At 39.5% G+C, this 22,455-nt stretch overlaps 1 protein-coding gene across 3 annotated transcripts in view; it reads left to right on the top strand.

The window, feature by feature from the left end:
- The window catches only part of fign (fidgetin), a 32,389-nt gene extending 13,194 nt beyond the window's left edge, over positions 1-19,195 (top strand). For all 3 annotated transcript variants that reach the window (XM_054746974.2, XM_015966570.3, XM_070543964.1), the window contains one exon: positions 11,346-19,195. In XM_054746974.2, coding sequence (XP_054602949.1) covers positions 11,346-13,573 — 2,228 coding nt within the window. In that variant the 3' untranslated portion in view covers positions 13,574-19,195. The remainder of the gene's footprint in view (positions 1-11,345) is intronic.
- The last annotated feature ends 3,260 nt before the right edge of the window (positions 19,196-22,455 follow it).

Here is a 22,455-nt window from a genome sequence, read left to right as displayed (position 1 = left end):
AACTTTTAATCAGTTTAATATGTGAGAAACAGCAAATATAACTGCAAATATCCTTAATGGTCTTTGTAGATGAAAAAAATGAGCTATTCGTTTTGGTATGAATTTATTGAATGAGTTTAGGCCAATTCAAGTGAGGAAGTCCTTGGCTTTTAGAAGACTAAATTATAATTTTTTTATTTGAAAATTTTCTGAAAAAAGAAAAAGAACTAAATAGAAATGTATTTAATGCAAGTCATGGTTGCTTGAACGATTTACGTGAGATACATTTCATGGATAAAGTCGATGTTGTGGGAGAATTTTTTTTTTATTTCTAAGAGTACTTTGATTAAAAATGTCCAGAAGGTTCTGTTGTCTACATTTTCTTTCAAAACTGCGGAAGAGAATAACAGTTGTATCAAAGCCGACTGACCAGTTTTGGAGACCAGATTAATACAATTTAAAGGAGGACATGGTGTTGAGAAATTGTTTTGGTTTAGTGTCACCATGACTCCATCTGGGTGTTCTTGAACTGTGTAACCAACTAGAATAAAGAGAAAATGATTTATTTGGCTTCTCTTTTGATTTCTTTATTTTTCTTGTTTAGTTTATTTCTCTTTTTTTCTAATCCATTCACCACCACTTTACCCTGAAATTTTACAAATTGAAAAGTTTATTTTACTTCTCTTTCAGCACCTTTTATTCTATTCAGATTAGAAAATCTGAAACTACCCAAAAAATCTATCAAATATCTTAAACCACTGCAGATTTCAATGAAACTGTCAGAAAGTAATAAACGGATTTAAGCCCAAAACTGGTTAACTTTTCCAGTCAATTTCAATCAAGATGGCCATCACAGCTAATCAAACACAAACATGGCTGTAACTCAGCTTGACGTTTACCAAACTATAGTTTCATTTTGTTGTACCTAAGAAGTTCAGTGGCCCTTAGCATCTCAGATTTATTTAAACTAGATTTGTATGTTTAATACTTTATGTTATTGTTCAATTGTACTATTGGCATACAGACCAAATCATTGAATAAAACTAAATTCCATTTAACTGAGTGTCTCAGTTTCACGTTCTGTGATATTACGGTCACAAAAAATGCTGGGTTATCGTTTGTTGTAGTTCGAGCAGTCTTTCAAAATAATTTGCAGCCTCAAGAGTTGGTTAAATTCAGAGTTCAAAAACTGGTTAAGTTCAGAAATGTTCTACGAGAGATGTGGGGGGTTCAAGTCCCAGTTGGGTCGTACCAAAGACTTAAAAAAATGTAACCCGGTGCCTCCCCGCTTAATACTCAGCACTAAGGGGTTGGATGGGGGGTTAAACCACCAAATGGTTCCCAAGTGTGGCGGTGTCTGCATCTCACCGCTCCCCAAGGGGATGGGTCAAATGCGGGAGGACACGTTTCACACACACACACACTATTGTGTGACAACTAATGGGACTTTAACTTTAACTTCAAGAACTATACTGACCACCTGTTAAGTTCTGAATAATTTTCCTACTTCTTCTATTGACATTCAGTGCCATCCACAATCTTGCTCCTCCCTATTTGTGTGACATTGTCAACGTTGCTGCCTTGTCTTGTCCCCTCCGGTCTGACTGTGCCCTCTTCCCACCTTGTCACTATGGGAGGCAGAGCATTTGGTTGTTCTGCCCCTAAACTCTGGACATCGTTGCCACCTGACATCTGTAACATTGACACGCCCCCCCAGGTTAAAAACACACCTGTTTAGGGCAGTTTATAAGGAGCCTAAGTCACGCCCATCTACTTCTGGACCACGGGTCCCTGGAAGAACGACAAAATGAATGCAAGTCAATGGGGCTAAAAATTTTATTTTTTTATTCAGCGTATGTGCCATGGATTTCACATATGATGTCTGTGAATTTTAAAGACACCTTTTAATCCCGAGAAAGTGCTTATTTTCGAACGGGGTGAAACGCTATTTTAGGTTTTGTGTGAAAATAAGTCCAAGACTACAAATGCGCATCACCAAAGGGACATCACCGAACCAGACACGGGGAAAGACAGGGCGAAAATGGCTGAAAGTTCAGCAAACTTCTAATCCTTCTTTCAGGAGAAAATAACCACCATAAATAAGGCCATGTGGTACATAGCAGCTACGCTGAGGAGAGGGGATTATGTGGTGACGTCATACATGCGACGTACCCATGTCTGATTTGTAGCCATGCTAATTACAAATTTTTACAAGCTCATAAATCTCACGTGACTGGCATGGTCGAATCACACATCATTACTTTTCATTTAAATTGAAGTATACATATGTGCGATCCAGGGCGTAAAGCAATGGGTAAGAAAATGGCTCTTTTAGCCTCATTGACTTGCATTAATTTTTACGTTCTTCCGGGCACCCGTGAGCCGAAAGGGGGGAGACTCGGCTCCCTATAGGCAAGGCTATGCAGCTTTATTTGTATAGGGCATTTCATACACAGAGGCAATTAAATGTACTTTGGTTACTGTTCTTGTTCTCTTTGTTGTTTTTACCTTTCTGTTGTGTTTGTTTGAGTGATACCCGCTCCTTTTTTACTAGGATTCTTTATCTATTGTTCAATTTTGTCTGTTTTATTGCGACGTGACTTTGGGTGTCCTGAAAGGAAATTATAAAATAATAATAATAATTATTATTATAATTATTATTATTATTGTTGTTGTTGTTGTTATTATTATTAAGGCAGAAAATAATCCTTCAGATTTTTTCACAAAACTGGGAAATAATGGCATATATTTATTATTTTACTATTTCCAGTTTTAGGCAGGTTATTGTGGTTGTGAAACCTAACGATTGGAAATAATCACAGCTGTGAACTGGACCGGTGAACAAGATAATTTGTTCATTTCCAGAGGGGCTGCTGGTGTGTAAATCTGCCGATTTTTTTATTGTGTGGTAAAAACCAGTAAAAGTCAAGGTATTCAGTTTGTTTCTGTCTTCTTCTGGGTAGCTGAACTTTGGGGGATGGAGATGTTAGCGAGTAGCTTTTGGTCAATGAGCCCTCGTGCAGAAGGGTCACAATCTGCTTCTCCTTTCTCTTGAAGTGTGTATAATCCCCCGAGAGGCAAAGTATCCAAGTTCATAAACGCTCGTAAATTTACAGCCTCTACTGTATTTCTGCTCAGAGGTTAAACAAGTTTTAGCAAGTGCTTGATTTCAACAACTGATTTTTTTATTTTTATTAACTAACAAGCCATTTGAGTATTCATCAGTATTATGCACTACAGAACACCGTGAAAGCTGTCTCCTGCAGCCGCAACCAGTATTCAAGTGCTACTGTGTGTGCTGGGATGTTGGTATGCATGTGTGTGTGGATTTAGCTTTACTAAGGGCAGTAATGGAAGATGTTGCCTCAGGGGCCTTTCGGCCTGAAGAGTCGTGGTTTAATGAGCATCACAGACAAAAAAATGACAGCTCAACCCCACAATTTACTGGATTAGCAGAAAATGTGAGAAATAGATGTTCCACAAAGCCAATACAGTTATCATGGCCTTAGCTCAGATACCGGGGGGCTTGTGAACAGCAGACGTTTGTAGTGGGGAAAATAAATGAAAATGCAATTAGAGTTCAAAAATGTTACTTATGCAGCATTTATTCAAATTAATGCCTTTAATTATTTTGTGGTGCTAAATGTTTAGTTTGTGAGTAGAATTGTACTTGTAACTGTAAAAAATAACTTCTAAAGTGATTTGTTACTTATAGGACAGACTGAACTAACACTGTGATTAAATTAGTTTTAATTAAGAAGAAAGATTATAATAAAATTAAATTGTTACTTTACTTTTTTGTATTAACAGTTGTATTTTATTCTACAGATCCAATTATTTAAAACATTTTAATTTTGAATATAATACTTTTCATTTTTTGTTAGTTATTATTTTAGAAATACAAACCCATGTTCAGTCATTGTTCATGTCAAAAATAGAGAAAAAGTTAATTAAGTTAATTTGATTTTGTTGTTTTTTTAAGTCAGTGATGTTGCAGCTCTGTTTTCTCACTAAACTTACTGTTAACTCCAGTCCAAGCAAAACACTTTGTGGCAAAAATAAATAGTTTTATTACTTTATTTATTTAGAGCATGTTTCCTTTCATCCTTATTTGTAATATTTTATTCAGCTTTGTTAAACTGTTTAAACTCAGTATAGCTCATTTAGATTCATGAAAGAGACAGATAGGATGTGTTTAGTATCTAAATACATGTACCTCCACTTTAATTAAATGTGGGCTGCAGAGGTATTCAAAGTTCTTCGTGGGCGAGTTAGGATCTGAGGGAGGTGAGTGTATTCGGTAAAACTCCTCCATAACAGGTGAAAGAACCTGTTGACTTTCTGATTAAGTATCAAACGTCTGTTTGCTGTCCTCAGTGGGTGTAGCTCGCAGGGACAAGGTCCAGCATGATGGTAACTACTGACGGCTTTCCAACTGACCATATGGAAATCCAATCATGGCAGAAGGGCGTAGAAAAGTCTCTTTGTAACATGTCGGCCATTAAAGGATTAACAAGTCTGTAAATGTCAGAATTAGATGTCTGTTCATTCAAATTTGAAGAGATTTTTTTCAGAAACTATAATAAAACTACTGCGATGGACTGGCTCTCTGTCCTGGGTGTACCTTGCCTGATTGCCCATTGACCGCTGGGGATAGGCACCAGCCCCCCCCCCCCCCCCACCCCACCCCCCCCCCCCACTGATTGCGAAAGAGGGAGCTTTCATTGCTGTGAAGCTGTGATACAATCACGGTGTGTGTGTGTGTGTGTGTGTGTGTGTGTGTGTGTGTGTGTGTGTGTGTGTGTGTGTGTGTGTGTGTGTGTGTGTGTGTGTGTGTGTATTTGTTAGCGGCTCTGCCTTCTCGGTCTGCTAAGCAACAGCATTTGTTGCATTTTTTGAACAGGAAGTGGGAGTTGAGTAAAAATCTGGTAGGGGTTGACTTGCTCTTTAAGAATAATATTCATGCCTACCACCATTCAAACAAATGTAATATTGAAAAAATGGTTTTAATAACATAAATTCTCTGTCTATGTCTAGATTTAAAATTGGATTTCAAAAATCAGCAAACGGTGAAATACCCAAATTTTTCCTGAAACCTAGTTAATAAGGTTTTACATTAGAGTTTAGTTTTTCTATTACGTTATGGAACTTAAAATTTTTCTGTTAGATTTTTACCTTCAACCTAGGGCTGGGCGATATGGCCTCAAATCTACGTATATTGCGATATAATCTGAAGCATGTGCAGTAACGATATATTGCGATATATATTTTCATCTATATATGTCAAAATGACATGCTTTTAAATATCCTCATGTGGCAACTATATGCCACTTGAGGCATATAGGCCTCCTCCTCCGCCCACTCCATGCTTGCAGTCACTGCCATTCTGTTGTCCCAATGTCAGCAGGGTGCACATCTTAGTGACATCATGATATTGCGGTATTGCGATATAGCAAAAACTCTGTCATTACCCAATTTTATATCGTTTCTACCTTATATCGTTTATATTGCCCACCCCTACTTCAACCTCAGTTTGTTTTTATTTTATTTTATTTATTTATTTTTATTAATTCATTAATTCTTTTATTTGGGTGGGGGATATCAAACCCCTAACATATTAAGTAAGATGAATACATCTGGATATGAATCATAAAAAATAAACAATTTTCCTCAATAATAACTTAATTTGAGCCGTTTTTCAATTCAGTTGATTTGTTTCTCGTCAAAGAGGTGGATGAAACATTTCCAGATCTTTCAGACGTCAGTTTCAACTTGACTAAATATGTTTTTCAATGTTTTGTAAACCAGCTTTGACTGGTGTGCTCCTGTGTGAGTCTACGGTATCACGGTGACTGCTAAGAAAAGAGAGCTGTTTGCTGAATTGGCAGGTTAACATGCTTTGACAATCACTTTCCACCCCTGATTGGAATATCATTCACAAGGATCAGTGGGCTTTAAAGATGTGGAGACACATAGTAATTTGCTGCCATGGGTGGCCACGCTATGAAATGTATGGACAGTAGCCCTGGAAAAGGCTGTGAATGAGGATGGCTTAGCTTTCATAAATGAGGGGTTAAATGGCGCCCTGCCATCCGAAGATGGGAATTACTGCCACACGGAGCTCCAAATTGAGTTTAAATTGTCTTAACTTGATATGTGAGATGAATGACTGTCTGCAGCCGTACCGATTACCAATTCACCATGAAGCTGAATGTTTTCGCCCCACTTGGAATATCTCTAGTGAATCCAAACACAAGGATGAGCTTGTTTTTATTTATAAACATAATTACTGTCTGTCAGCAGTATTTACATGCGTGTCATGTAAAAAGTTGTGTCTGTGCAGAATAAAAGCAATTGCTGCCATAATTATGTTTACAGCCAGTGATGAAAATCCTCGGATTGTAAAGATAAGTAATCAGAAACATTTTTCAGTATGTCTGCAGCTGCAGCTGGGGTATTGGTGGTGTGAAGTGCTGCGTTTGTGCAGCTTAATTATGACATTGTACTTAGTTAAATGCACCAGTCTGCTTCTGCTTTGCCAAACACTTTCAGTGTGTAATCATGCTCAAGTCGGACTTTAAAGAGCTCATTACAGTGAGTTTTCTAAAGAGCAGCTTATTAAACACAGTTACCTAATAAGCATCTTTGGTGGTGCAAATTGGTGAAAATGGTAATGAGTCTGATTAGGCCGTGTTTCAATTACGACAGCTTTTACTCCCCCCCGTCTCACTCTCCCCTCCCCAAAGCAAGAAAAAAAAAGGAAGAAGAAGAAGAAGGAAAGTCCAGTCTTTAAGCTTGGGAACCTCCTGGAAGGCATTTTGCTTCTATTCCATCTCTCCCTTCCTCACCCTCTCACCCGTACACACATCCCACGTGCACATACACAGAAAAAGGGAAAAGAAAACCACTCTGCCACCTCTGTGCTTCCTTTCAGCAGCATTGTAATGAATAGAGGATTGTGCAAGCAGTGGTCCAATTTGCGCACTAGGAAATTGGATGGACAGAGTTGAGGCCCACTCTTGTCTGTTTAAAAACGGACCTGGCTTCCAAATTAATAGTTGCCAAAAAGGTCAGCATGTCTGTTTCATCCACGATGATCGCTCAACCAAAAATTAAACACTGCGACGCAAAATGCCCCCCCCCCCCCCCATCACCACACGTCACACGGCTCCAGGTATAGCTGCTTTTCTGGTGAATGATAAGTGTAAAAATCTAAATCAGGATCGTCGTTGTCGTCGTCTTCCTCCGCTTATCCGGGTCCGGGTCGTGGGGGCAGCATCCCAACTAGGGAGCTCCAGACCGTCCTCTCCCCGGCCACCTCCACCAGCTCCTCCGGCAGGACCCCAAGGCGTTCCCGGACCAGATTGGAGATGTAACCTCTCCAACGTGTCCTGGGTCGACCCGGGGGCCTCCTGCCGGCAGGACATGCCCGAAACACCTCTACAGGGAGGCGTCCAGGAGGCATCCTGACCAGATGCCCAAACCACCTCAACTGGCTCCTTTCGATCCGGAGGAGCAGCGGTTCTACTCCCGAGTCCCTCCCGAATGTCCGAGCTCCTCACCCTATCTCTAAGGCTGAGCCTGGCCACCCTACAGAGGAAACTCATTTCGGCCGCTTGTATCCGCGATCTCGTTCTTTCGGTCATTACCCAAAGCTCATGACCATAGGTGAGGATTGGGACGTAGATCGACCGGTAAATCGAGAGCCTGGCTTTCTGGCTCAGCTCCCTCTTCCCCACGACAGATCGGCTCAGCGTCCGCATCACTGCAGACGCCGAACCAATCCGCCTGTCGATCTCCCGATCCCTCCTACCCTCACTCGTGAACAAGACCCTGAGATACTTAAACTCCTCCACTTGAGGTAGGACCTCTCCCCCGACCCGGAGTTGGCAAGCCACCCTTTTCCGGTCAAGAACCATGGTCTCAGATTTGGAGGTGCTGATCTTCATCCCAGCTGCTTCACACTCGGCCGTAAACCTACCCAGCAAGAGCTGAAGGTCAGAGCTGGATGAAGCTAGGAGGACCACATCATCCGCAAAAAGCAGAGACGAGATTCTCCTGCCACCAAACTCGACACACTCCACACCACGGCTGCGCCTAGAAATTCTGTCCATAAAGGTAATGAACAGAACCAGTGACAAAGGGCAGCCCTGGCGGAGTCCAACCCTTACCGGGAACAGGTCCAACTTACTAAGGCCTAGTCCACACGTAGCCGGGGTTTTTTGACAACGAATATCCGCCCCTCCAAAAACTTGCATCCACACCACCTCATTTTAAAAACAAACTCTGTCCACACGTACCCGGATAAATACGTTGTTAAGGACATCCCAGACCTGTAGGTGGCAGTACTTCCCTTGTTCTTAACCTCGTCCTTCGTCTGTGGTCTTCCACAAGGAGCAGTAGTTCCGCTTGCAAAAACAAACAAGCAGAAAGCGCTTGGACAATTGATGGATCGGGTAGTGACAGAGTGCAGCTCTGAGGACTTCCATGCTGTCGGCTAGTGTAAACACAGGTCGCACATGTGATGTCAGCATTTTTTTGTCGCAGAAAGTGACGTTGCGGACCTTAAAACTCCGGTTTTGTCTGTCCACACGCAGACACCCAAAACGGAGAAAACGCAGATCTTCACTTTGGCCGGAGTTTTTAAAAAGATCCGTTTTCGTGTGAAAAAACTCTGTTTTCGTGTGGATGACAGGCCAAAATGTAGAAAAATATCTACGTTTTGGCAGATCCCCAGCTACGTGTGGACAGGGCCTAAGTCGGACCTGTTCCCGGATCATGCAGAATCGCCGCTTTGAAATTAGTGATGACTTAAATATCTAATAATCTGAAATTAGAGCTCACATATGGCATGGGATCTTTAATTGACTTTTGGATCCCGAAAATGTGGTAATTTTTAACAAAATAATATACTTTTGATACTGTAGATCAGGGGTGCCCAATCCTGGTCCTGGAGGGCCAATACCCAGCAGGTTTTAGTTTTAACCCTTCTTCTGTACACCTGAATTCAATCAGCAGGTGATTAACAGGCTTCTGTAGAGCCTGATGGACTGCTGCACAGGTGATTCAACCTCTGAATCAAGTGTGTTGGAGCAGAGAAATCACAAAACCTGCTGGATACTGGATTGGGCACCCATGCTCTAGATGGACCCATAAATGAACCAACAAAGAAAGGTCCAACAAATGCCTTGTTTGTTAGTGGAATTTGAGCTTGTTTCTGAGGCTATCTGAAAACATTCCACTTGTTGACCACTCTGTAATTTGAAAGAAGGACAAAGAAACCTGTAGATGCAGTTTGAAAGTTTATATGCCGATGGAATAAAGCACAAGATTTACTGAAATACAATTGCACCAAATCCGTGTGTGTGTGTGCAGGACCATCTGTGAATATTATTTATTTATATTTTAGCATCAGTTTATTATAATGATTTACATATTATAATAATCTCAGAAGAGAAAAAAAACATTTGCACCAGCTTTTACCACTGGCTATCTGTATTCTTACAGATTCAGTCATCTATCTATCTATCTATCTATCTATCTATCTATCTATCTGTCTGTCTGTCTGTCTGTCTGTCTGTCTGTCTGTCTGTCTGTCTGTCCGTCCGTCCGTCCGTCCGTCCGTCTGTCTGTCTAATAATGTTTTATTCAGTTTGTGCTACTTTTTAGACCATGCATTAGCGAGAAGTCACACTTCAACTTAAATATAATTTATCTGCTTTGATTAAGCAGGTTTTCTTGCTTGCATTTTCTATACAAATGTGCACATTTACAAAAAGAAGTGCTGTATTTTGAACGTCTTGGGTTATCTCCTGCTTTATAAAACACCTGATGCTCAGTGAGCTCAAGTACACTTTGCAAGTAGCTCCTCTTTGATTGTCCAAAGTGGCAAATTGTTCAGAGAATTTGCAGCAATAGAAGAATCTCACTCTGTGTGAGCTGTGTGCAATTTTGTTATTGACAAAAAGGGGCTTGAGTGTTAAGGAACTCGACTGAATGATTTTTACAAAATCCATTATCCTGCTACTCTTACTGCAGTGCCAAAACCATTTAAGAATCTTGGCTGACAATACAGTCATTATCGCTGTTTCCACCAATATTGTTTTCAGTGTGGGAGCTTTTTTCGTACTATTTTGTAACGTCTAAAAAGGCTATTTAGTGTAATTACCTCAGAATAAAGATTAGCATTAAAAATCTGACTTTTTTTTTTGGAATATTTTAATAAAAAGTCATGAAATTATTTTGCCGTTATGCATCATGGTTTTAAATAATTTTCTTATTTCCTTATTTTTTTCCACCTCAAGCTTATTGCTTCAGTCTTTTTTTCCCTTTATCATTAGCTGGGATGGTTGACAACCATGTGAGCCGTAGCCCAGATCTCTTTGACTAAAACCTTGTAAATTAACACAATTAGTGCAGCATCATCCTGCTAATTAGCTGCTGGTGTCTAGTGTGGCGGGTTGGCAAATGGTTAGGAGGGAGTCAGAAGGGAATCCACATACAAACACTGCATTTGTAATCTGCCTCTGGACAGAAGCTGTTTGCTGTTTGAATCCTCAGATATCGACTTAACCTACTGAAATATAAAGCATCGCAGTCTGGTGTCAGCTAAACAAAGAGAGCATAGCAAACGTTTGGATAAATGCATCTGCTTGTGCATTTGAGTATGTTTTGCTCAGATTAATGTTGGTGAGAGACTCTGTCCTCTATCTCAGATTGTTTTGAGCTTTAATCCTCAACAGTATCCACTCTGATCCAACGCAGTACAATCTCCAATCATCCCAGAGGAAAAGATCCCAGCACAAGAAAAAGAAAAAAATGAACTTTTATTTGCAGATTGACTTAAGGATTTAACTTGATTATGTCTGTCATTCAAGCCCTTAAGGCCTCACAGAGAGGCTGAGCAAGGCTGCGGAGAAAAAAAGACAAGTGAAGCATGTTTTTTTTTTTCCCTCTTCGCTCTGTCGGCTGGGAAGCAGTAGGCAAACTCGATGTGGATGTAATTCATGCTGGGCCGAGGGCTTTGTGTGATGAAAGCAACAGAGCGCTGCCAAGGAAGATTGCTTTGCTGCACTCCTTCGAGCAGATTTGAAACTGTCCCAGAATGCTGCAGATGAGAGTTGGATTATAGACTGACCTGCAATGTCTGTGTCATTCTGCTCTGCATTGGGTGGATTATAGCGTGGTAACCAGGTGTTGGGTCCAACATCATCATGCTGACCATCATGCATATTCTGACAAACAGAAAGCAGGATTCTGAAACTGTTTATTTTCTTTTAATTCACAATGACATAAATGTTTACTGTTTATTTTATCACTGTTGAAAGCTAATTTTAAATGTGTCTTCTTTTATGCCTAATATCTAGGTCTAAAGATGCAGTGGACCCCGGAGCATACACAATGGGCAGAACAACACTTTGACATCTCATCCACTACTCGCTCGCCAGCACACAAAGTGGAGGCCTACCGGGGGCACTTACAGCGAACATACCAGTATGCGTGGGCAAATGATGACATCTCTGCACTGACTGCCTCCAATCTGCTCAAGAAATACGCTGAGAAGTACTCTGGGATCCTAGAAGGCCCAAATGAAAGAGCCCTGCTGTGCTCCTACTCTGATAGCACCACTGGACTCATGAATGGACGGAAGTCAGAGAATGATTCCTGGCAGGAGGGGATTTACCCAATGAACTGTGCTCCAGATGTTATATCTGTGAGCAAAGCTGGGATGACAGCTGCCCTCCCCCCTACAGACGTGTCTGCTAGCCTAGGAAGCTCCCCAGGGGTGGCCAGCAGCTTGTCTGAACCCAGCTACTCCAGCAGTAACTGTGGGAGTCACTCAGCCACCACTCTCCACTCGGGCCTCCCCTCTCAGGAATATACTGCCAGTTACAACGGTTCGTACTTGCATTCTAGCTACAGCAGCCAGAGTACCCCAGCCCTCCCCTCCCCACACCCCTCACCGCTGCAGAGTGCTGGGCTTTTACAACCGCCGCCACCTCCCCCTGCTTTAGTGCCGAGCTACAATGCTGGGTCTCCAAACCTTCCCAACTATAGTTATCCTCCTACAGGGTATGCTTCTCAAACTGCGGTGGGCCCTGGCTATAGCCCAGGGGGAGCTCCACCCCCTTCAGCTTATCTGCCATCTGGCATTGCAGCTCCTACTCCAATACCTCCCTCCACTCTGCCTGGCTACACCTACCAGTCCCATAATCATACACCAATTACACTCACACCTTTGAATGGCAGCTCATCCAACTCATTAAAACGGAAAGCTTTCTACATGAGCGGACATGGAGATGTGGACTCAAACTATGCTAATTTCAACTACAACCAACAGCGGTCCTCACACAGTCCGATGTACAGAGTAGCAGACAGCAGTGTCTCAGACTCAAGCAGAGGCAGTGGCTTTGAAAGAAATGCAGAAACGTCATCTGTAGCCTTCAAGCCAACCAAACAGCCTATGTCCTCGGATCAGCAAAGAAAATTTAATGTACACTCTGGCAGAGCACTAACTCCTCCAACGTATGGATCGACCAAAAACTCAACAGGGGAGCTGAGAACTGGTGAGTCCTACAAGTTTGGATCTCCCATCATGAGTGAGCAAACTGAAGAGCACAGGCAGCACCTCTCCCACTCCCTGTCAGGGCCTGACATAGCTTCGGCTGCCTCGTCCATCCATGCTGCAGAGGAACAATTAAAAAACAGCGATTCCAACCTGGTGGAGATGGTGAATACGGAGATCCTTCAGCTGGGATCGCCAGTGAACTGGAGTGACATTGCAGGTCTGGAAATGGCCAAAGCAGCTATCAAAGAGGAGATACTGTGGCCTATTTTACGACCTGATATGTTTAGTGGACTTACCACATTACCTCGGAGCCTCCTTTTATTTGGACCTCAGGGAACTGGTAGATCATTGCTGGCTCGTTGCATGGCCAGTCAGCTGGGGGCTGCCTTTTTGCGATTGAACAGTTCAGCATTGGTTACGAAGTGGCTTGGAGAAGGTGACAAAATTATCCAAGCTTCTTTTCTTGTAGCTCGCTGTCGCCAGCCAGCAGTCGTTTTTGTCAGCGATGTGGATCTGCTGCTGTCCGCCCAGCTCACAGAGGAGAGCCCAGTAAATCACCTCAAGGCTGAGCTGCTCATACAGCTTGACAGTATTCTGACCTCTGCAGAAGACAATGTTCTTGTGGTCTGCTCTACCAGCAAGCCTGAAGAGATCCCAGAGACTCTACGGAGGTACTTTACTAAGCGATTGCTCATTCCCTTACCCGATGGAACTGCACGCCATCAGATAATCAGCCAAGTGCTCTCACAGCACAACTACTGTCTTGGTGATAAAGAGATGTCCCTATTGGTTCAGAGGACAGAGGGGTTTTCAGGGCTAGATGTAGCCCAGCTGTGTCAGGAGGCTCTGGTTGGTCCTCTCCACGGCATTTCTGGTGCAGACCTTTCCGGCATCCACCCCAGTCAGATGAGACCAGTCTCATACCAAGACTTTGACAATGTATTTTGCAAATTCCAGCCCAGCATATCACAAAAAGAGCTTGATGTGTACACCGAGTGGAATAAAATGTTTGGTTGTAGTCAGTGAAAGAAACCCAGCTAAAACAGTTTCTAATTTGTTGCATACACAAATCAGTGTTTCGTCTTTACTGAAGAGAAAGACGGTGGTGAAATGAACTTACTATGTAAAGAATGGGGAATATCCTTAAAGGCTTCAGACACAAGATAGCAGTCTGGACGTTGCACAATGTTAAAAATCAACACATTTTATTTAACTGCACCTCTTTGTTCATTAAAATAACCTACAAAGGATGCCCCGATCAGTTTTTGTGTATAAATATATATAAATACATATATATATTCTGCTGATTTTGAGATTTTGTTGCTATCAAGTGCCTGGGATGGTGCTGTTTAAGTTTCTTTCTTTGGCGTCACAGTTTTCAATGGTGATTTGTGCTAAAAAAAAAAAATTAAAAAACAACTCTTTACAATGTGACAAAAAACAATTTTTTTTTATTTCTTACTTTTATCCGGGCAGTGTTTTCCAGTTGTGTCTGTTTTGTGCTTACTATGAACTGGTGTGGGTAAGTTGAGCTGAATTAAATTAATCATTAGAATTTTCATGCAGCTTCATTACATCACACGTTTAATGCATGTGTACGTTTTTTGGTAACAACTAAATTGACTTTTTTTTTCTTTAAGTAAATAACGTGTTTTTTAATAGACTTACCCTGGCGTTCCATCGGATGTGTAAGCATTGTATAACGTCCAATGAGCATAATACGCTAGGCACTGTTTTAGTCAACGGGTGAGTTCCACTGTCCGCAAAATTAGAGTGTCTTGGACACATCCCAGAAACGTAGCGTTGCTCTGCTAAATTTACGCTTGAGGTCTAGTTTGTACTTCCAGATGTTAGTCGTCAGCGATTCATATCTGACAAGAAAGGATGTCAAAGACAGGAGCAGTGTAATGCATTTGGCAACATTCAAAATAAAAGTCTGGTGCAGATTTCAAATTTAACTAGAAAATAAATGTCATTATCTGGGACACCTTCATGACTGGACAGAAAAAAACAACAGACCTTTTGGATTCATGTTGTTGTCTTTCAGCCAGAATCACGCATGACCAGCTACGTGGATTGTTTTCACCGTTGATTCGCATCTGAAATGTTCCTAGTGGGCAGGGACGCACCATTGAGCTTGTGGGGAATGCATGTCTATTACGTTACACGAGGCAATTATATCACATGAGACAATTAACTTAAACGAGACAATTACGTAACACGAGACAATTACATTACACAAGACAATTATGTTACATGAGAATGATGTTACGCAAGAAAGTTAATTTACACGAGGCAATTACGTTACACGAGACAATTACGTTAGATGAGACAATTACATTACACAAGGCAATTACTTTCTCAGGAGACAGTTACCTTACACGAGGCAATTACTTTACACGAGACAGTTACTTTACACAAGGTAATTACGTTACACGAGATAATTACATTACACGAGGCAATTGCGTTACGCGAGGTTTACACATCCGGTGGACAGCTGGGGTCACATGTATGATGTTTTCTTTTGATTCAAAGACAAAAAGAAAACAAAGTGATTCTGATAATGTCATACACTAACTAGCAAAGAAGGAAGTTCATCGTATAATATTCTGCCTTTTTTCAGTTTTTTTTCTTCTGTTTTATATTTGAAAACTCAGGAATGTGACGATGACATGTCCAATACCTCAGAAGCTTGAATCAAAGCAAGAAACATTTGGCTCACATTTGAAACCGCATCATCAATACACAAGAGGCTTTTATAATGCCTCAAAAATCTCACAATGAGAAGGTTCCTATGATGAATGTATGAGGGTAATTGTGGTTTATGTGCAAGTCTTAAAATCAATTTGTTTCGGATTCTCTACCTTTTGAGTTCATTTGAAATGAAAGCTTGTATTATGATCCGAGATTTGCCTTTGAAAATAATAGCACCGTTGTGTAGGTTGAACTGCAGCCTTGAGGATTTTTCTTTCTGTTTAAAATTTCATTCATTTTCATTTCCCGCCAGCTATAAAATGGAAAACATTCATTTACATCAAACACAATGATCCAGTTGTTTAATTCCATGCTTTCAGACAGAACTGTTCAGCTTGTGGTGGTACAGTGTTGAGAGAAATTCAAAAGGTGTAGACAAGCATCTTGAGGTTGAGGAAGACAGCTGCCCCAAGCTATTTGCTCCATCCTGCTGCTGTTTTATCATTAATGAAACATAAGGATTATGTTCAGCCTAAATTCCTTTCTACCTCGCTTTGTTTGTTATCTGTGAAAGACAAATTCACAAAGACGAAAATGTCCGCACTCACCGAAATGCTATATGAAAACACCAAACTGAATACTTTTTTTTGTGTGCAAAATCTATAGCTTTATGTTTAGATGACCTGGGATTTTTCAGCACATAATGCACTTAAAGGGGAATACCACTGAATAGTAACGCCTTTGCCTTAGGACAATTTGGTTTTATCAGCTAACTCTTTCACAGATCTATGTTAAATGCATAGACATGTTTTAGGTCTCTCAATGATGCTGTGTGCACATTTTCTGTCTTTAAAGTATTTCAATGCAAAGTTGACACAAGAATTGGTTTGACCTCTTTAAAGAATTCATGAAACCAGTGGCAATCCTTTTTAGCAACATGCCTTGAAGGTCGTTCTTGTATTTTTATTTTTTTAGTCATTCCTGTGTTATTAAAGCCTCTTTGCTGCCATTAATTTGAAAATTTTCATGCAACATTTCCCTCAACATAAGAGCCAAGCCTGAGAGCTTAATTGGCAACTAAAAGCATTGAATGTATTATTTCATGAGAGCTGTGAAGAAAGCAAAGCCCTCTTGTATTGAAACATGCCACTGAAGTAGAGTACTGTAGTTGCATGAAAACTGTAGAGGCACAAAAGAATTTTATTCAAGAAGGTCCTTTTTTTTACAGTTTTCTTGACTGATGAATACACTTTCATTTATTTTTTATTTAAGCATTCTCCTATTACTGAAACCAGTTATTTTTTCTAAGATCAACATTTGCATGTTTTAGATTACAAAACGCAGTATTTGAAATCGCTTGAGGAAGGATCTGCAAATGCTACATTTTCTTTTAAAGAACAATATTTGCCAATTAACAATAGGACCATTTGTCATAGTGTCTAATATGAGTGCCTGTATGTTTCTTTTATTGTTTTGGTGGAGGTAACTATCTTTACCGGTGTCACATGTATTTTGATCTATGTTGAACAAAATTTGATCACCCAAATAGGCAAATAATAACAATCTTTCATGTTTCAGAAATTGTTCAAAATAATAGGTTATAAGAATATTGTAAGTTTCAAATTTGGACATTAACAATTTTAATTCAAAATAAAAAACTTGCATTTAGATTGCCTGATTTAACACAATTATAATTTTAAAGCTAAACATTTTTCTATTTTAACCGAGGTATACCATATTTCTTTCAATGTTGCTGAAATTGTGAATTTGGGGTCTTCTACTGACAATCAGTGTCAGTAGTCATTGTTTCAAACCATTGAACAAATATGTGGTTATTATTTCTTCAGTTTTTTTATTGCTAATCCCTTTGTTTTAACGAGCAAGTTCACTAAAAAAACATTGTTTACATGTACTTTTTGAAATGGGATTGGTCACTCTGAATTTCACATGCAAAATAAATGTGAAAGTAGTCCCTACACCTATTTCTTGCATTAGAATGTGATAGAAAATAGATGGGGAAATGCTTGGATTAGAAAAGCCTGACAGTTATGTCCAACACATTCACATTCTCACACCCTAAGCGTCGAAAAATGACGCGTAGGGTGCCCATCTTAACCTCAACCAGCTTGCACATGCAAAGCTTTGTTTCGCGTTTCATCGTTCATGTCAAACACACTTAACGAAAAATGTTGACTTACATACTGGGTAAAGGTTAGGATGGGGCTGAGGGGAATATCAAATCGCTAGAGGTTAGAGGTGAAACGTCCGTGAAATGTCCGTTTTAGTGTCAGATACCGACGCTCTGGCACAGCGCGTCGTCTCCAGACACGCAGGGGCACCCTATGTGTAGGAAACAAATGCTTGGTCACACTGCATCATTTTTTTATGCTTAGGGTGTGAGAATGGGTTCTGTCACACTGAAAATTAGCATTCATGGATTTATCCATCTTGACTTGTGATGGGGATGGCTGGTGTTTATTTAGCGTCCAGGAGAGAGCAGAGTGCATTGAAGTTAGTAGAAGCTAACCGTTAGCATTAGCAACTCCACAACAGAACTCCTTTGGGCTTGTGTTATTTGTGGAGCTAAAACATCAACGTTGCAAAGCAAACAGTGGAAGAGATGCTTTTCTGTTAGCCAAGACTTCAAATCCTGTCGTGCATTTCTCTCCTCTCCTCTGGCTAACTTCTACTTCCTGAAACAGGAGCGCCAGACCTTTTTCCCCACAGAGATCGACTCACAAGAACTAGACTAGAGACCACTGCGTTAAAAAATGAGTGAACTTGGTCTTTAATTAATAAAACTCAAATAAATGTCACAGATCTTGACAGAAGATGACACAAAAGTTCTACTTATTGATAGAATTGTTTCACCTCTTTTTTCAGAAGGCATTAAAATTCCCTAAGTGGCATCGAAAAGCACATATTTTAAGAGGATAAGCAGAAATATTAGTTGAAGAGGGTAACGTGCTCATATCAGCACTTATAGTAACCTTACAGACAATAAAGTTCACATCAGAGAGTTTTGTTTGCTCTCAGACACAAGTTGTGCTTTAATGGTTTTAAGACTCATGACTGTCGAAATATTTGAAGATTTACCGAGACAAAGGTATTTTTTCTCATGTTTTAGCTGTTTTCATTATTACCAGACATTAATAACCAATGGCGATGTTAATGAAAGGACCTAGAGTCAAAAACAACACTTGAGCAGAACCTTTGAAAAGCACATCGAGTCTCAAAGTGAAACTGGCTTCCATCACTTGAATTGCAGTTTTCAGTATTTCTGTAACTACATGTATTGTTGAGAACGGCTTAAAATGTTTATTCTAATCCAGTTTTAAAGTGTGGCGTCCTTTATAGCCATTTCTACCTCATTGCTGCATATTGTACTCGTATGTTGTTTCATTTTGAATGTCTTGCTTTTGTGGGGAGTTAAAAGTTAAAACAACAGAAAAAATAAGACAGAAATAAAGCTTGTCCTTGAATCTGAGCAGTCTACCTCAGAAAGACTGTCTTTTCCACTGTCAAGTACAAGTTCCAAAAAAAAGCACCTTTAAGACAAAGATAACCTGCACATACTGACATACAGTTAACTTCTCATTGAGTTGTTGTGGACAGTATTTTCTGCGAGTTTTGCAAAAAAAAATTAAATGGATGAAAATAAGACAAAAAAGAAATTGCTTTAATCCTCTGTGAGTTGTTGTAGTGCCATGTTACTGTGTATGTACGGCAATTCTACATGCAAGTGTGAGGGGTATGAATTTTTACTTTTCCTACACATGTAAAGAAAATGAACTTGCACATAGCTGTATATACTGTACATTTGCTACTGATAAACAGCATAATGCACCACATACCTGTTTATATATGTGTATGTATTGCCATTATTACAGTACAGTCGACTTAATTGTATTTTAATTTTAAGGTACATAAAAGTTAATGAAAAAACTGAATAAAGTTGTTTCCTCTCTTTTTTTCCTTGAACTCTGGGCGGGCTTTGTGTCTTTTTGCTTGTAATTTAGGAGCACAAGCAGTGGCAAAGACATCTCACATGATTAAATCTTAATTTCTTTACTGCTCTGGTAGTTTCTGGTGTTAAAAATAAATATAATAGAAAGTAATTACTTTCTATGTTGTCATTACACGCCCCTCAATAATAACAGAACCTTATGAAGCCAATTTTTAAATTAGAAAATGGAGCGCCACATGTAAAAATCCTCTTTCATTAAGCTGTAGGTTGTATGTGTGTTTGAAGTTTCTGTGCAATTAACTTAAATGAGAACAGGAAGAGCGTTAGAAATTATTACCTTTTGTGTCATGTAACTCAGTATAATTCATATATGGAGTTAATTTTAAAAGTGAGCCTATTTGTGTTATTTGATTCCAAATGACGAATGCAGCATTTCAAATATAAATAATAAAATAAATAACTAACTTTGCATCTGGTGAAACATTGTGTTTAATAACAATTTACAAGGGAAATAATATATTTTTTTTTAATTATTTTTAATTATTTGTAATTGCTTTAAATAAATATTTGAGTTTTACCTGATTTAAAAGCTTGACTGACCATGTAAATTGAGAGATAGGTTCAATAAAACTATGTTTTTGTGTTTCCTAATACTTTTCTAAAGTACTTTTTAAGACTAGGTCCCTTAAGGGTTTGAATTTACTTCCTGGGAACTTTATTTACTTTAAAAATGAAATAATTTAGGCCAGAAGTGGAACTACTCTCAGTGAAAAAGGCCTAAAGTTATACAAAGAGACTTTAATGGATTTCAATATTGAATACTGAGGTGAGTTGGAAAAAAATAAAAAATAAAAACTCATAGAAATGTTACAGTTCATTCTAATATGAGACATTTCTCACTTATATTTTTGTTTAGTATTATAACAGAAAATGTATTCTAACTTTGAGCTGACTATATTAGTTTTCTAAAATTTTCTAAACAACAGATTAGAGAACATCTTTGACAATTTAGTGATTTCACATCAATAATATCTGTTTGTCTTGTTTAAAAACACCACATATAAAATGTCAGCCGATTACTCCTAAAAGTTTGCACTGAGTGGAAAGCGATTAAAACAAAGCTTTTGGACACGTTTTTCTTCATTATGGGGCAATAATAGATGAATTAAGGATCCAATTTTTCTCCTCCAAAAACTCCTGAAGGTTTTTCTTTTAATTATTATTTATTTTGTTTGCATTTTTAAATTGATCCAGCATGCATGATTACACAAGAAAACAGAACTGAGTATATTTTAGCCCTATGACCTTCCACAATGTTCATTTGGTAGTTTATTATAGGCTCAGGCATTACTGATTATTGCTAAATGATGAGTGAAATTTTTCATACAATCATATATTTTATAAATGCCACAACTTGTATCTGTAGACTTGAATTGCAGTAAACATCTTTATTGTAGATTTTGAGACAATTTCATGGCATTATTGTTATTATTATTATTATTATTATTATTATTATTATTATTATTATTATTATTAACAGCAATGATGAGAGGAAAAACAAAGTTGCTTCGAACAAATCACTCAAGTTATTAGTGGCTATTTTGTAAATATCAAAGATCCACTTGTCCCAGCGTTAGGTGCTTCATTTGCATTCTGATGAAAGTGGAGTGGATGTGTGTGAACTCGGAGGTTATCTGTGGAGCCGCAGCGCCGAGCAGCCGAATCAGACAGCTCCGCAACCGCACGGCTCAAGAGGATGAGCCACAGACCTCTCTCAAATCACTTCCTTCATAACAATTAAAATATGCAAAGTGATAATTTTCCTTAAGTAGCCTTAAATGTGCAATCTATTTAAATGTGAAGGAAATTGCTTGAAGCTTGCAGTATGTGTGGTAGGTGGTGTGCTGGAGGGGGGTGGGGGTGAGGGGGGATAAATTATGCAAATAACAAAAAGGACTCTTGAAAGCCTAATTTTTCCGTAATAAGCATAGTGTTTCTTTTAATTTTTTGCTTCTTATTATAAGTGACAGTTCTTTTGCTGTGTCTGATGGCTATATCTGACACAAGCTCCTAAAGCTGACTGCTGGACTAATGGTAAAGCATTTTTGTAGCTTTTAGATGATGGTTACATTCACAAAGTAATTATGCACTGGAGAGTCCAGAAATAAGGTTTAATTACACAGTAATCGCTTCTGATGGACACCAGGAAGTGTGAGCACTACCAGACTGCAATCCATCAATGACAAACCTCTGGCCAGTTTTAATTCCTCCTCATTTGCATCATAACCTCGGCTCCAAGTTGCACAAACGCTGTTGAACGTTAATAGGACCTGTCTCTCCACTCAAAATGAATGCTTAAGCCATTTCAATTCTCCTTTTCTCTCTATCTTGTTCTTTCACTCCACCCTCTCGCTCACCCTTATTTCCTTCAGAACACTCACATACACACACTCAATCTCGCACGGTCCATATCTCGTCTCCCTCGCCTCAATCCTCACATCCTTGCAAGTCTTTACATAAATAGACCCTCTTCAGAAGGGAAGCTGAGCACAGAAGACAGTGCACGGTCACTGCTGTGCTAATTGGGAGCAACATGTAAAGTTTTATCTCTTGAGTGCTAACAAACCATACGGACAAGTATAAATTCCAGCCTTGTGTGTCTGTCTGTATCATTTAAAGAGGCTGTGTGTTCATCTCACGTGGGCTGCGGAGCACTAAAGGTTTGCTCACTCTAAATGGGGGAAGGCCCTGAAGTTACCTCAAGCCTGAGAGACGAGACACAATTATGTTTTTATTAATTGAAAACTGTTATTGATGTGACGGACCCATCTCTCCTCCCCTGAAGACTTTCATAAGGTTGATTTGAGCCACAGTGTTTCATTATCACCCTGCCTCATTCAAACTTATCCCTGCATGCAAACGAATATTTGAGAAATAAATGACATCTCACCAAAGGTGGACATCAGACCCACTGGGACACTTGTGTAAACATGGCAGGCTGCTTTTATTTATCATAGTAACATGAAAAACAGCACATTTTGTGCTTCAGTGGTCCCTCTGCAACACCAAACTCGCCTTATACACGTATTATTATGACATGACCTTGGCAATCCCCAGACATTTGAAGCTATTTCATCTTCATAAGGAAAAATAATGAGGTGCTCAAAAAATACGCATATATATATGTAAGTCAAATGGTGATCTGTGAAAATAATTAGTGCATGTTTCTTCTGTTAGTTCAGAAACT

The sequence above is a fragment of the Nothobranchius furzeri genome, chromosome 14 (genome assembly GCF_043380555.1).
Source record: "Nothobranchius furzeri strain GRZ-AD chromosome 14, NfurGRZ-RIMD1, whole genome shotgun sequence".
Classification (NCBI taxonomy): domain Eukaryota; kingdom Metazoa; phylum Chordata; class Actinopteri; order Cyprinodontiformes; family Nothobranchiidae; genus Nothobranchius; species Nothobranchius furzeri.
Note: the sequence above shows the minus strand (reverse complement) of the source record. Positions and strands in the feature narration are given on the sequence as shown.